This window comes from Syngnathus leptorhynchus, chromosome 17, assembly GCF_054491065.1.
Source record: "Syngnathus leptorhynchus isolate UIUO chromosome 17, UIUO_Slep, whole genome shotgun sequence".
NCBI classification, from domain to species: domain Eukaryota; kingdom Metazoa; phylum Chordata; class Actinopteri; order Syngnathiformes; family Syngnathidae; genus Syngnathus; species Syngnathus leptorhynchus.
The window spans coordinates 4,292,863-4,309,073 of NC_141211.1; the positions used below are offsets into that span (position 1 = coordinate 4,292,863).

The 16,211-nt window shown below is 41.3% G+C and overlaps 2 protein-coding genes across 3 annotated transcripts in view; one reads left to right on the forward strand and one right to left on the reverse strand.

Annotated features, from left to right (window-relative positions):
- Positions 1-16,211, reverse strand: part of specc1 (sperm antigen with calponin homology and coiled-coil domains 1) — a 29,436-nt gene that overhangs the window by 4,835 nt on the left and 8,390 nt on the right. Inside the window, exons 4-13 of the mRNA XM_085936594.1 lie at positions 9,537-10,993; positions 9,239-9,446; positions 9,093-9,166; positions 8,816-8,991; positions 5,823-5,977; positions 5,648-5,748; positions 5,484-5,559; positions 4,881-5,025; positions 4,140-4,280; positions 3,828-3,921 (exon numbers count right to left, since the gene is read on the reverse strand). Coding sequence (XP_085792720.1) covers positions 3,828-3,921; positions 4,140-4,280; positions 4,881-5,025; positions 5,484-5,559; positions 5,648-5,748; positions 5,823-5,977; positions 8,816-8,991; positions 9,093-9,166; positions 9,239-9,446; positions 9,537-10,993 — 2,627 coding nt within the window. The remainder of the gene's footprint in view (positions 1-3,827; positions 3,922-4,139; positions 4,281-4,880; positions 5,026-5,483; positions 5,560-5,647; positions 5,749-5,822; positions 5,978-8,815; positions 8,992-9,092; positions 9,167-9,238; positions 9,447-9,536; positions 10,994-16,211) is intronic.
- Positions 1-16,211, forward strand: part of timm22 (translocase of inner mitochondrial membrane 22 homolog (yeast)) — a 30,241-nt gene that overhangs the window by 3,422 nt on the left and 10,608 nt on the right. Inside the window, exons 1-3 of one of the 2 annotated variants that reach the window (XM_085936588.1) lie at positions 14,717-14,808; positions 15,231-15,244; positions 15,856-15,906. In XM_085936588.1, coding sequence (XP_085792714.1) covers positions 14,717-14,808; positions 15,231-15,244; positions 15,856-15,906 — 157 coding nt within the window. Of the gene's footprint in view, positions 1-14,716; positions 14,809-15,230; positions 15,245-15,842; positions 15,907-16,211 lie in introns of those variants that run through there. The other variant, XM_085936587.1, reaches the window with a different exon arrangement.

Consider the following 16,211-nt stretch of genomic DNA (forward strand, 5'->3'; position numbering starts at 1 on the left):
ACAGAACTTGATTTTTGGTTAATAGAAAAGACGATAAGGTGAACGGCATGACTTGAGAAAGTTGCAAAATGGATGAAAGTAGGAGAGACATCAGCCTGAGAGCCTTGTGTGACTGATGAGTTGAGTATATTTCCTGTCAGACAATCACTTTACCTCACCACCAGTGACCAGGGGGGGGGAAAAAATGGACAAAAGGAAGACAGACATGTACAAGAAATGGAAGCTGCGTGAAGGTCACAAAGTTTGACTCCCTTCCAGCACTCAAATGATTGTGCCGTGTGAGTTGTATCACCATAATCTGATCACATTTTAGTAGACCTGGATTTTCTTTTCACAGTCCATTCAAAGGAGGTCCTCTAAGCAGTAGTCTGCCCAAACCACGCCCATCCTGGGGAGCCCCACAGCAAGCTCCTTTTTTTTTTTTTATGGGCATTTATCCGCTCATCAGGAACTATTTCAAATAACCCAATTTTCCTTGAATCATGCATCACAGCATTTCCTGCTATTGTTTTAATGGGATTATTTGACAGAAGCTTGGAGTAGTTTCAATATGGAGTCAGCACATCAAGAGGTGTTGACAATACTATGCTCTTGTTGACCTTGCACAGACTGCTGGTCATTAGCTTTTATTTAACAGTGTTGCAAAATTATTTTTGGCGGGTTTACACCAAGGACCTGAACGGCTGTTCATGCATTCCTGGAGCGGCAGGAGCTGGACTTCGGAAGCAAAGGGTCAGGGTTGGAATGAAAAATGTCACCTAGTTGTTGGCTAGATAAGAACCTGCTTCCTGACTTCTGTTGAGGTGGTTTTGTCCATGACCTTTGCCCCGTCCCCCCCAACACTTGAGGGAATATAATTGGTATAACAAATGAAATTACCAGATTTTCTCATTCAGTGTCTGACCTCCATTCCTTCCACTCATGGGGGTCCGTTCCTGTCTTTCTATGGTTGTTGTTTTTTTGTCTGTGTGTGTTTGTGAGAGAGAAAAAGTGTTTCCCAGACAGGGCCGGATGAGCTGTTGCTCTGACAGACCCAGCTGAGCCCAACGCTTCGAGCCTTTGCTCATTGTTCCCATCTTAAACAAATAGGACTTTTATTTTTGTTTGGCTTCTACGGTTAATGAGAAAACATTTTATAAGCGTCTGCAGTCTAAAATAGGACATCAAAGTGGCTGGTAAATATACAGGAGACAAATATGTATTCCAGTAAGCAAACCACAAACCAGACCAGTGGCAGAGCAAGGATTTTTTTCCTTGGGGGGGGGCTGGGGAGGATACCTCATATATCACTTAAAAATCTCAGCACAAAAAAAAAAGTCAGATGTCTGTCATCTAGTTTAATTGATTTACTTGCGTCGCTGGAATTGATAATTAAACAAAACAAAACAAAAATCCCAAGGTGCCAACAACCTCTTTTGGACTATAATTTCCTGCGAGTGGCCCCCCCTCGATGTTCTTGTCTCCCTTAGGGTAGAGTCAATCGGAACCTTTTTAAAAGGTCTTCACTCATCGATCAGTGCATGCGCATGCATGGGCACACACATACAGGGATAAATTCACAATGCATGATTTAAAGCACGTAGGCTTATTGTCTCTCCTTTCACCATGTTTTTTTTTTTTCTTTCACTCTCAAACACTTGCGGTAAATAAGCATGTGTGTTTGCACAGCCCCATGTAAGATGATAGGACACAATCAGTTCACAAGCTCCACTGTGCTCTTGTGATGATGACACAACACACACACACACACACTTGTGTCCTGCTCCATTATTGATTCAGGTATGTGTGACATCCAGATTTGTATACAGATATAATCACACAGATTTGCTTTGTACCTGAACAACTACCTGCTCATAATAGCTCGCGCTTCCTGTTGCACTTTATAATTAGGCTTGTGCCTGATGGAAAACTTGACTGACCTCTTGTTAGGTAGCCAGATGCACACATTATACTTTGACCTCGCCCCCTTCATATTAAATAAGCTTTTTTCATGGTCCTTCTTCCCATGTATTTTTTTTTTAAAACACAATTGATAAATCAATCTGGATATTTGTATTGCTGTCAAACTTAACTGGACCTTATTATAAATTAAGAACAAATATTTTGTTCTTGATCTGCATCTATAAAAACTAGTTCATTGAAGTTTGGAGCCAGGAAGAGTTTCTGTGAATGTAACGATTACTGCACTGACCTTATCAGTGTCCAAAATGGCCGTGACAAAGCAACACGGATTGTACTTCTACTTGTCTTTTACATACTGATCAGTGGCACTATGTGAGTAGACTGACTATAATTGGTGACTTCACTGTAACAACCTAACCTTTGGCGAGATGTATCGGACCTGAAGTGACATCAGACGCTGACCTTTTACCTCTGCTCAAAAAGGTGACAGCAGTCACTCGTATCCAGGTAACTTCAACTTTTTTTTTTGCTATTTTGCAGATCACCAAGAATTTTATTTTTTGGAAAACGTGTATTGTATAAACATGAAACAAAGAGGACGGATATCCTTGCTTGGGGCAAACAGATGGAATATCTGAGACTCTGCGCTTGACCTAAATAACATTTTTGCTCCCTTTCAATTTTGCTTCAATTTCCCTAATCCTGGCTAGATTAAGTAAAAAAATTCAGAGAAAACAGGAATTCATATAATGTCCTCCAAGTATAAGATTGTTCCGATTGGTGTGAAAGTCGAGGTTCTTAACTGGCTGGTTATCAGGGATAGAATCTAACTACAAAATGGCGGATGGCAAGGATTATCTGAATCAACAACAAGGGCCTCTGAAGGGAAGAGATTAGCGCGAGACTATCACAGACAAAATCCGATCTTCTTCTTCATACTGCAGAAAAAAAAATGAATTTAAAGAATGAGGGTGTGTGAGGACATAGAACAGCTGCGACTTCACTAAATCTTTTAATCACGTTTAAACTTGTTTTATAATCTTGAATTTACTGTGAACATAAAGCATCACCGATATTTTTTTTTCCAACGCTGCCTTCCGAGACAGCTGCTTTAAACTGATTGAATTTATGCGCCTCTATCCCAAAATCAAATTAAATTCCATGTTATGAGCTGTCTCATGTTTCATGGCGCACATTTGCGTGAATGTCCGTCTAATGGTCCAGCATCTTATCAGGCATGTGCTTGCTGGTCAACCTTATTAGGCAATATGTTGTCATCACAGAGGAATCTGTGTTTTATCAACAAGCACACACAGTGTGACTATCAAACTTTAGAGGAGGCAAATGTCTCCCATGCCCTATTAATAATATTTATTCCCTGGCAGGCTGGATTTGTAGTTGGTAGTTATCACCTGTCTTGTCATGATTGTATTGTAAATTTTGGCTCAAACCTTTGTGCTCATGGAGGAAGGTCACATTGAAAATCACGTATTTGGTAGAAAAGGAAAAATGTGTTTGTAAAATACGGATTGCACTTTTGACGTGTCTGCTTTGCATAATTTGAGGACATAAAAAATTATATTTAAAAAAAAAAAAAGAAAAATAATATTTAATTATATGTGTAAATTATATGTGTGTGTGTGTGTGTGTGTGTGTGTGTGTATATATATATATATATTTGATTATATTATAGAAAAATAACATTAAATTATATCTATATATATGTGTATAGACAGACAGACTTTGGCTACCGCCAGGTTTTAGATGTGTGGAACAAATGAATAATAAATCGAACAAACAAACTTCAATCCATCGGGGAAGAACTGCAAACAAACGTAATTAACAGCAATGGGACAAAAAGCACGATCCGACCGCGACTGGGCTCAACTCGGACGTGAGAAAGATCTTTAGCCTGTGATCCCTACCGGATAGCCTTGTGTTTTCTTCTGGCACCACTTCAGTAGAGCGTTCCTCTTAGATCCCCCATACTCCCGCGCGAGTGCAGCCAAGGGGTCCGTACTTTCCACACCGTCACGAGGGAAACACAAACCACAAGTGCACAGTGAGAGACACACAGATGGTGCGATAACAGATAAGTCTATTTGAGTTAAATGTATAAGTCCAAATATTGTCATTAGATTACAGCCTTGAACATAAAGTTAATGCTCCCTTCAAATGAATGGGCTGCATGCTTTGGCAATGGCATAAAATAAATAAATAAACAAGATGAAACATACACACACGGTACATGAACTGCGCTTTCCGATGACACGAATATTGTTCCCAAGGTCATCTCCGTGGTGTTTGTGTTGTAGCCGGAGCCATGGGAAGACCACGACGCCCGGTCGTTGATCTCAAAATGGTCTCGCGCCATTTGGCTGTTAAATTCATTAGTCTCTTTTAGGCGTCGCTTAACATTGAAAATGTTTCCAGTCACATGTAGACACATTCATCACTAATGAATATTAGTTGTATAATCATCCTGGAGGACCATACCAAAAACAGTAATAACATGCTGTTGTTCGGAAGGTCTCAATATGGACGTACAATAACAACATTTCACTGCCAGTGATTGTTCGAGTGAAAACATTGCAGGAGATTTTAATATTCTCTTAATGAATCAATTGGGAAATGTGGGAGCGGTGAGATGGGTTATCGATGTCAACAGTCAGATTACGGAACTGAGGGTGTGTCTAGACAAAGACATGGCAGAGTAGAAGTCATTAAGTAGACTCATTTTGACACCATAGGGATTTTCAAAACTTGGACAATCATTGTCAAACTGTCCAGTTTGTGTGACTAGTAAAGAAAATCCATTTTGAAAAGTACAAGTCAACATTTATTTTTTTTTTCCCACCGGGTTGTGTTGACATTTAGTGCATTGGACTAGACACTTAACTTTCCTATAAATCTTAATTTCTCATTTTTATTCGACCAAGATTACATGGATGGAATATTTGACAATTACCCTGACTCACCTGAACATACTGTTGGCCTGGTTGCAGGTAAAAGATGATGTACGGCTTCTTAGAGAAGCAGGGCTTTTGAATATTGACTCTAGAGATGGACTCTTCCTCATCAGGATGTTGCTTTTTGTCTCCTCTCTTCCGCCTGAAAATTTACCTGTAGAATGGGAGTACGTAGAAATTAGACACTTGTGATTATTTACAGTATTTGACAAGGGGGAAAAAAAAGCAAAATGAAAATAGGGTAGAATGGCAATCAGCCATCACATATAGTAAACATCAGGTCGGCTCTAAAGACAATATGGAGTGAGTTGTATGCCTGAGGTCATTCAGAAGGAAGTAGCAACATGTAATATGATCATACTAGGTAAGTAACCGCATTTGCTCCCTGGAACAAAAAAAAAAACCACATAAAGCTACCTTCCTAAAGATTGGAAATCTTTTTTTACTGTGACACCAAAATACACCTGACCTTTTAGTCTGCCTTGTGTTGCCAGGATGCTAGCGGCCACCTCTGATTTGTGTTTAAGCTCATATTTGTGGCTGTCCAAATAGTGTGAATAATAATGACAATAACAACACATTAAAAACTGATTAGGATCATCTGTTACGTACCGTGAGGACGAACAAAGTCTCCATGACTGATTCTTTTTTCCAACAACTTGGACAGCGGCTTTATGTTCGACTGCCTCTGTGGGAAATAAAACAGACCATATGGGTAAGAGATTTTTTTTTTATATTAGCAATTTAGGGCAAGTTTGGGGCTAAATTGTGCTAACCTGGATAGGTGAAACTGCAGCTGCAGGTGCTGTGCGCATTGGGATTCCACTTAGAGGGCTTCTGGGTGAGCTGTGGATTTGAACTGTCAGGCCCGGTCCATCTGAGTGACAGAAGTGTACACAAAATATATATTCCAGAAAAGTACATATAGTGGCTGCGGGTTGCATGGCTTACGCTGTCCACCAGTATCAGATGACTTCACGGGGGACTTGACAGTAGCTCCTGGCTCCTTGTTGGCATCACCGTTGACGTCAGTAGGTGGGCTCGGGATCACACCGCAACATTTACGGCTGTTTGTGGTGTGCAGTTTTAAATCATCCCCTTGAGACCTGACAAACACAATGAACACAATTGTACAGTGAGTAGCTCAGGTTGTAAAACTGGCTGTATTCTGAACTTACAAATTGGTTGAAAGGCGTAAAGCAGTTAAAAGGCAAATTTGAATGACTCCAAAATGACACAGGAGCACGAATCTACTGGCATAATATCATTTATTTGTGAATCGTTACGATTGACAAACAGCTTTGTACGAGCATGGATGCAGTCATGTTGGTCTTCCTCATGTATGGCTTTTATATGAATTACAACGTAAACACATGACCTCTGCTGAAATATCTTTTGTTGTGTTGTTGATTGGAATTAGCAACAAGAGAAAGTATTTTGTGAGGGTGGAGGAAGTGGGGCAGTTGCAGGTATCACAGTTTTGCTATTATACAAAAGACAATAAATCAGGATAACTTATGGAATTCCAAGTGGAACCTGAGATCCTGTAACCATGTGGCCCGTAGAAGTATTAAACTCTCCATGGGTAGTATTTGGCTCATATAAAACAAACCTAATTGACATTTTCATATGTGTAAACAAACCCTTTCAGTGTAATATAGCACAGTCAAACTGGTCTTTCTGATATGGCCATAATTTAATAAAACAGTAGAATTAGCTTGTTTCTGTCATTTTTAAAAATGTATCAACTTAATCTAAATTTTGGCAACAGTTAATCCTGGATGAGCACATACTGGACATAAAGGACAGCACACAGAGTAAATAAACCCTCGTTGATGCGGCCTGTACACGATATGGTGTTACATAGCGCCATCTAGTGGCATAATATGGCATTGCATTTAGACGCTGCAGAGACGAAATGCATTGGGCCTTATTTACCAACCGTTCTAAAAACAATGAGCACATTTGTCACACAATATAAATACATAAATAAATATTCCTCAAAATACAACTGATTGTTTTACTGGATTTCAATGTCATATAAAATTGTAGGATTTCCAACACCATTATATCTTCATCTATAAATTTAAGAGCCATTCATTAAACCTACTTTTAGAACATTTTAAAAATGTTATTCTTAGGTTGGTGAATCAGGTCCATTGTTTTTAGCCTCCATAGCCCCCACCTGAGTTACAAAATAGACAGAAAAAAAAGTTTTTATCTAATATGTGTAATCCTCAGTCCAACACCTCATTTGTCATGACAATACAATAGTATTTAATAATGTATGTATTTTCTAGTAAAATGGTTGAGAACCACAAACAGTGTGTGATGACAAGTGCTTTTAGGAAATTAAAACACTTTTCTACATAACAAAAACAACAACTCATCTTTAAAAGGCACACTTAACTTTGTAATTTAAGAAAAATATCAAATATTACAAAATAAAATTACAAACGTAGTACATTGAAGTACATAGAGAAAAAAAACCAAAATACAAAAGCATAAAAAAAACTTTTATGCAGGTACATTTCAAAGACGTGGAAAATATAAACAGCCATATTTATGCTGCTAAACAAAGCGTACACAATTTGCACGGATGCTTGTTGATTACCATTTTTCTTTTCCAACTAATAACTTAAGTGCGTCAATATCGACTGACTCCGATCTTCACAAGGTGCTTAAATGACTTAATGTCCTTCGACTGCAGTCTTGGTATCAAAAGTTGCTCCTGGGACAATTCTGAAAACAGAAAGACAGGGATCAACATTTGTTTACACTCTAATTGGAATTTAGACACCATAATTGATCTAATATTGATTTCAGACCAAAATACTACCTCATGCATAAATCATTAACAAATATCTAATGATAAAGCTGCTATCCAATGGAGATCATTGATGCATTGCCCGAAAAATACATCCGGCCATGCTGCGCACAACAGCTCGGGCTTATTCCAACACATAACAGCAGGTGGCACAAGAGACATTCATTTGAATAGAATGAAGAAAAGCTTAGCTAAAAAAATAAAAAAAATAGTCCTACAGTGCCTTGAGTCAGTGTGTAGTGAAAGACAGAAGTCAAACAAGCTGAAGGTGAGAATAGGGAGTTGTGATGAGAGCAGCAGCAGCAAGCTAGCAGAGACGGGCAAACCGAACAGGGCAGGGAACTCACCTGGACTTGACATATTCTTGCCAAAAGACATCTTTGTGAGGCATCAAATGGTGCTGCTGGAGGTGGGGGAACGAATGTAGCGTAACAGCTAATCTTGGCTTTTTAGCCGATAACTAGCCATGTCTTATATTTAGAAGGTTCGGCACGAAATGTCATTTTTAAAAACAATTGTGGGCTTTGAACATTAGTGCAGACATGAATGGAAGGCGTGGCTTAATGGTTCACACAATGACGGGACACGACATGGCTAAGAACAAGTTGCCAAAGAAATGATGAGTTAGCCCTTGTTTAATCCGTCATCGTATATTATGCAAATAAAAGCTAATGGTTAGTTCGAAATAGAACAAGCACACTGCTGCCTGGTCTCAGAACAAAGACTCCTAAATGGATTTAGTTAAATGTCAATTGTTGGATGATGCATCAGTGTATAAATTTGTAAAGTAGATGCCACCGCAGCTGCATTCTTATCTCCAAAAAAGAATCCAAGCATAGTGGTTGTGGGTAGTGAGGTCAAAGTATCTTTGCCAGGCAGTGGTCAGTGTAGAGGAGGAAAGCAGCTTAAAAGAAGCACGAAACGTCAAGTGGGATAAATCCCAGGAACCCAAACTCTGAAATGTTTTCATCCTGTATGATAAAAAAAAATGTGAGCTAAATAATACTGTACTGTAATAGCAAGTAGGATATTTGCAAATTTGTTCTATTAGGAATAGAAGATACATTTTGTACTTGGGAGGAGTGCTATGGAGGTGCGTGAGATGCGACTATCGTACCGGACACCTTGCAGGGATTCCAGGTCTAAAGAAAGCTTGGCGCTGCGATCCTGCTCTTCTTGCAGCTGCCTTCTGAGTGAACGGAGCTCCTGTTGAGCCTCCACTTTGATGTCATTGGCAACCACCACGGCTGTCTGGAGATCGGCCTGGAACCGACGCCATTCATCTTTTTCTTCCTGTGAGAAAATGAAAAGATTCATCTGCTAGAAAAAGATGTGATCAAAAAAAAATTACAAAAAATGAAATGGACATGCAATCTCCTCTAAGCTCCTCTTACCTTCATCTGCCTGCTAAAAACTTTCAGTTGTCGTTCCGCTTCAAATTTCTGCTCCTCTAATTTTTTTGCGAGATCTGTAAACGCAAATTGAAGGTCTCAACATTGAAGGCCGACAAAAATAGAATATAGTGTGGAGGAAAACGTACTCTCCAAGTCGAGGACTGTTTGATTTGTGTGGAGGTTAATGGCACGCTGCTGTTCCACCTGGTCCTCCAGTTCAAAGATGGTCTCCTTCATATCCTTCACTTGTTTGTCAGCCAGCATGCCCGCCTCCTCCAAGGCACTCACCCGTTTGGTGAGCTCCTCCTCCCTCATTTCCGCTCTCTCCTGGACCTGCTGGCCTTTGGCATTCACCTATGCGGCCATTTTGAATTCATGATGTGACCAGACTGCGGATTCATACTGACCGAGCAAACGCTAACAAAAATAAAAATGCTAGCGTACCTTGGACACGCTGGCTTGTACGTGCTCGGTCTCATCTTGGGCCTGCAGCAGGTCCCGCCTCAGCTCGGTCAGCTCCAGCTCCAGTCGGTCTCTTTCGGCACGGGCCGTCTCGAGTAGACTCTGCAGGTCTGTGCTATCGCCGGCGCTCTGCACGGTCTTCAGCTCAGCCACCTTTTGCCTCTCGATGTCCACCTGTGCCTTCAGCCGACTATTTTCCACTCTGAGACAATCAACCGTGGCTTTCTGCTCTTCTGCCAACTGTGCGGCTTGACCTCTAGCTTCCAGCTCACGGTTGAGTTGGCCACGTAGCCTGTCCATTTCTTCTCGCAGGCCATGCACCTGACCCTGGGCCTCCTGGTGCTCCTCTTCAAGAGCTCGTAGGCTTCCGGTTAACTGCTGCTGGATGTTCACCAGCTTCTCCCGTTCAAAGCGCGAGCTCTCTACCAGCTCGGCGTACCTTTGCTCGAGTTCGACGAGTCGAGGACCTTGCGTCCTGATCTCGTCCTCCCTCTGGGCTTGCTCCTGAAGTCGACTAGCCAGCGCCTCATTCTTCTGGGAGAGCAGCTCCAAACGTTCTCTTTGCTGCTGGAGCGAAGTCTGCAGGAGTCGCTTCTCCTCAGTTAGACGTTCGTTCTCAGCCGTCAGTTCTTGCACTACTTGCTGCTGGTCGGCCAGCTCCTGCAGAGTGGCTTGTAGCTCCTCTGCAGTGCTGTGGTGGTTTTCCTCCATCTTGTGTATCTGTTCCGTCAGACTCTGTACCGACAAATCTCGTCCACCCGCCGTGGCTTCGCTACTGACATTGCTGCAAGTGGATCCTGAACGTGGGATCTTCTCAAACTCCGACGAGTCGGGTGAAGGTGAGTCCTTGGCAGAACCAGAGGAGATTGATGTTTTCATGGGACTGGTAGTTGGGCTGGAAACTGACGGCAGGCCATTCTGAGGTGGTAATGGTAAAGCCTCAAAACAGAGGAGCCTTCTCTTTAGCACTTGGTTCTCCTCTCTGAGGTTTGCTAGCTCTTTCTGAAACTTTGCATTCTTTTCCCTCAGCTCTTGAACCAGTACAAAAGCCTCTGTGAGCTTTCCGTCTCGTTCTGTAGAAAGATCTTGAGGTGAGACAGGTGACGGCAACGGAGAAGACGTGGCGGCTTTACTTTGGCAGCGTTGCAGCTCAGTGCGGAGATTGCTGATCTCCAAGTCTTTAGCCTTGGCTTCAGCCAACAGCTCCTTCACCTGACATTCCAGGAGGCCCCTTTCCTGCCCTTCTGCTTCTCCCCGACACTTTGTCGAACTACGGGTTTGCTTTGCCAGGGTGGAGAGGCTGGAAGTGCTGGCACTGGAAACAATCCTCTTAGTGGAAGAGCTCCTCAACTGGTCTCGCAAGGAAATGCGGTCCCTTGTTATTGAAGATGGGATTTCTCTTGGGGCCGGGATCCCAGACTTCCTAGTTGCTTGACAACCTGGGAAACACAACAAAATGATTAATTACATTTAATTTGGATGACTGGGTTGCCATGATTGGAAAAGATCAAATAAATCAGCTTGTTTACATTTTGTAAATGCATAAAGTAGGTCATCTTTTTGCTCGTGTTGTTTTGTCAGCTTAGTGTACGCCCTATTCAAACATTGTTTGCTGTTTTGGTAATACAGCATCTGCCCGCCATTGTGTTCATTCATCTATGCAGCAGAGCGTTAGTGTGACATTTCAATGTGGGTCACAAACACCAGTCTATTCCAGACTCCGTCTGAATTGCGACAAGTATTTTATTGTACGTTTTCAGCTCATCAACAAACAGTGACGCGGGCGCAGTGATGGAAATTTGTTTCGGTGGATAGAGTTCTTTTTTTTTTTTTTTTTGCATTGAGCTATTCTCTCTCTCTGCTCTCGCTGAAATAGAGTTTTTTTTATTTATTTTTTTTAAAAGAGCTTGTCATCAATTGGGCACAGTGCACAGACTATATCTTACTTGTGTCAGAAGCTGCTTTAACATTCCCAGCGTGTGCAGCTGACTTTGGAAGAATGAAAGGTTCTTTCACTCAGGACTTTGAGACATTACGATTTTAAAGCTGAAGTAGGAAAGAACTTCATCATGTGACAGAAGAGCACGATAAAGCACACCACGGAGATGACAAGGAGATTTTTTTTTTTTTGCAACCGTGTCGTTCGATTCTTGGAGATCTATTGTTCTAATATGGAGGCTTGTTTCGTATCTAAGACGATTTAAATCCATGATTGACAGAATGAGGACAGCATACATCACAGAATGTAAATGTTACAAATACACTGACGTTATCACGCTAAAACTACTGACAAAATAAAATCATTTGAGTTTATGGCCACTCGCCATTTTGTCATTCTACACAGACAAAGAGGTTCTTGTTAAGAGAAAAGGCCGCAATGTCAGATGCTTTAGGATGAATTCTCATATCTGTATGATGTAAGGAACAGAACTGTGGGACTGCTTTGTACAGTATTTCTCCCTCATCTTTTTGTATCGCCCACCATTTTAACCATGACGTCAGCACAGTTTGATGCGAGGTGCTAACCAGAAAGTTGAATGTTGGAATTAATGGACAGAAATGGTTCAAAGTTTCTGCTACCAAACAAAAAAGTTTGCCTCAGTATTTGGCTTGATCTTAATTTACTGCATAGGTCAGTTTAGGTCCGGAGCATTTACCCACCACAGAGGAACATTTAAATCTATGAAATGCCCAGTTAAATTGCTCAAAGAGAAGCTTTGGTTCTGTAGTTGTATCCAAGATGACTCATTCTTACAGGGTAGTTCTTAAGTTTGAAATTACAATGTTGATTTACAATGTCTATATTGGGAAAGTAAGAGTTTTTCAAAAGTCAAAGGCTTTGTCCATTTCACAGGACTAGGAGTTGAATAATTCATGAAATAAATGTGGAATTATTGAGTACAGTAGAATGTAATTCATGTGATACTGAAATGATGTAAATGAAGTAGGCTGTCAAAAGTCATCAACACATGACAGGTTGAAGTGAAAAGTGCTCAAAGTCTTTCGTTTTTAAGAACAGGATCGTCACAGGTGAAGAGTCATCCGGAATTAATCACCGTAGACGGTTAAGTGTCAACTAATTAGAGTGGCTTCATTGTCATCATCACAAAGGAACTCGTATGGAAGAAAGCATCTGAATTATTTGCTTGCTTTTCTTCCAAATATTTTCCTTTTGCCTGACTTGACAAGACCATGAAGTGGGTCAACAGGCACCTATTAGTCAGTTATTGAGACCCACGGGTATTTCTGTCCTCTGACTGGAATCGAGAAATTCCAATGAGACTCGGAAGTGACACTGAAAGCGAAAGAAAAAAAAAAGAAGTTCGTTTTTACAAATACAAGCACAAGTCTAGAATTAAAATATGCAGTAATTAACAAATACTCATTCAAGGTTGGTTACAAGGCAGCTTCTATAAAAACAATACAAACTCTACCAGTAAAAAAAATAAAAATAAACTACCTTCTAAGGACCTGTTAGACATCATAACATTGTGCTAAAGTCATCAGCTGGTCTGCTACTGTGGGAACAAATTTTCAGCTATGAAAAAGGACAACTACTACCATGCTTTGGAATATTTTTACAGAATTGCGGTCTATTAATAACAGCATTTAGGAGTTTGATATTTTATGTACAGGGGTTGTCCAAAAAATTGTGTTGGAAAATATTTATTTACTGCGCCAAGTAAGTTTCATGGAAAGTACAAATGATGTAACTTCCTCAGTGCCCGTTTGGTCACAGTGGCTTCCTTTTGAAGGTGATCCAACTTACTCAGAATGATACAAAAACTTAAGTCCATCGGAAACATTCTCGAGGCTGACTTAAGTCTATCGGAAACATTCTCGAGGCTGTGTCACCTTACCGTAACTTTGTCCTTTTGCATTGTCCTGAGATCTTAGTCATAAATTTGCCAACACTAGGTCAATGGAAATGTCAAAATGGAAAAGATTTTCCGACTATTGGGAAGTGGACAAACGTCAGCGTATGTCTGTAGGGAGGAGACACCATAAATGCCGACGGAGCATTTCCCACAGAGGTCAACCAAATAGAAGCCAGGTAGAATATCTAGCACATGACTTTATTATTGGGACGTTCTGTAGGAGTCATCCAGTCCATTCTGAAAAAAAATCTGAAAATAGTCAAATAATTACTGTGTATTTGTACCATTGCTAAATTTGGTACAGTGAGACAAAAAAAAAAAACAATGACATTCCCATGACAACATTTGTATTGGTTGAAACCCTATTCCCAATTTAGGAAAGAAAACCGCATATTTAAAAATATCACTTGTGAAGAGAAACCACAAATGTGTGAAAGTTCCATTTTTTGACCATAAGAAAGTTCGACAATCTAATAGACCTCACTCGACAAATATGTTTGAACTTTTTCATTTCTCCCTCAGCTCAAATGGGTGCAAGAGACTGAATAGCAGCAACCGAAAATAGACACACTGTTATTTCGTGCCGATTCATCAACAGCTGACTGACAGACAGACAGCATGTGGAACCCGCAGTCTATAGTCTGGGCCACAGTGTTGGTCATCAAGTGTGTGTGTGTGTGTGTGTGTGTGTGGGGGGGGGGGGGGGGGGGGGGCAGAGAGGTTCAGTGTTGCAGCACAGCGCAAACCGATAATGACAGTCTTAACATTGCAGAACACAATTCAGCCCTCAACCTTTCACTTTGCAGAGGAGTGTGCATCATATTTAAAAAAAAAACATTGGATGGATGGATGGATGGATGGATGGATGGATGGATGGATGGATGGATGGAAAACCAATCAATTAGCCACAGCGCAGTCATTGGCTAGACTGTCATTTGGAAATCCCAGACGAAGAAAGCAACGACTGATGTGTAATAAGTTCTAGATGTCAAACAAGTTGACCAAGAAAAACAGCCAGTGACAACAAAATATTTTGAAGAGCTGTAAAGTAACAACGGATATTCAAGCCAGTAACAACCTCCAGGAACAGGAATGAATTTCGCGCGAATAAATCAAAGTCGAGCTGTTGTACTACAAGAAAATATTTCATATTTGTAAAAAAAAAAAAAAAGGCAGATTCATACGACATTTTGAGCCCATTTTTACGCTTGTGATAACTTGCTGAGAGAGATTTTGAAATGGAAATCTAGCGCTTAGGGCAATGGGGAGATAGATGAGAGAGTGATGATCCTCGCTCCTGTAGCAGCTTCTCTTCGGCTTACTGGCAGACAAAGCAGATCCTCCTTCTCCTGCCCTACTTCCAATAACTACACAAGGTACGCAAAGCAGACCAACTGAATTCAAAACAGCCAACGTGCAATCTAGCTCCAGGGCATTTTCTACCGGTCCTCCTCGACAGTTAAAACTTGTCTTTCAGACATGCAGTAGCAACATGACACACGAGATAGTCATCCTGAGATCATCCAGTCAGCTGATCTCCTCGACAAAGTAGTTGCACTAAGGTGTGGCAAAAAAAAAAAAAAAAAAGGCACAACAGAAGCAAACCTGTGTCGGGTTCCTCCCGTCTCCCCGCTTGGTTGCCCATCTTAGTCCGATGATGCACGACTCCCACACTCCACGCAGTGAAGACGAATCCAACAATTTGCGGCTGCGGGGGAGTGATGTGTGAGCGTGGGGGGTGTCAGCGTTCTCGCATTTGTTCAGCATCCACAATCCCCTCGGTCAGAGTAAAGCAGAGGGACTTCAATTTCTTCCTTCTTTCCTACGACCGATTTTTTTTTTTTTATGCTGATCCTTCCCAGGACCGTGTTTGTGTGAATGCGCATGTGTTGCCGAGGCAGACTACGTGTCCTGACAGCGAGTGGCTGCCAGTGTGTGTCGAAGCACAAGAGTGTGTGCGTAGCCTCCACGAGGGTGGCAGACAAATATGCAACCGGCATCATATGCACATCATTACCGCTGAGATAAGTAGATCAGGAGGTGTGGCTTCTCAGACTCGCACACAAACACACATGTGGAATCACACACCACCTCGAAAATCGTAACCCTTCCTTGCTCGAATCATAATCATCATCATGAACTCTCACAATAATACAGCAATGGAATTTTTTTACTTCGGGTTCATGCGGATTTGAATTATAAAACACTGTGGTGTTCTCCTGCCCACATCCACTTGGACAGTCAACCTCAGTGTCGCTTCCAAGCCTATTCATAAGTCTCTTCTGAATGTTCCATCAAATCTGATTTACATCCGCTTCTCTTAATATGCTCCTTTGGCCTCCACTTAAATCAACACAATCCACCTTGGTAAACAACTGTAATCCTACTTAAAACATTCTCCTCTCCGCAGGACTACTGGCACAACAGGACCCGAAGCTCGATGGACTTGCGAGAAAGAAGAATTTCAAGACAAGGTAGAAAAAATTCCAGCTGTGTTATAACAACCCCAAAAAAATCATAATCTGCGTATGTGTAAAAGAGCAGTGGGGAAATTCCAATTCATTTTCTGATTGTGCAAGTTCAATACAACAAAGACAACCAGCCTCTTTTTCCTATCTTTAATTAATTTCCTTTTAGTGCTTGTGTCAGTGTGTGTCGATCATGCATGAGTGCGCAAACCCCCCCCCCCCCCCCCCCCCCCTCGAGTCATCCCAGTGGACTGAAGCGTATGTGATTAATTCATCCAGCAGATATGAGGGCCTCAAGTACTATAAATCAC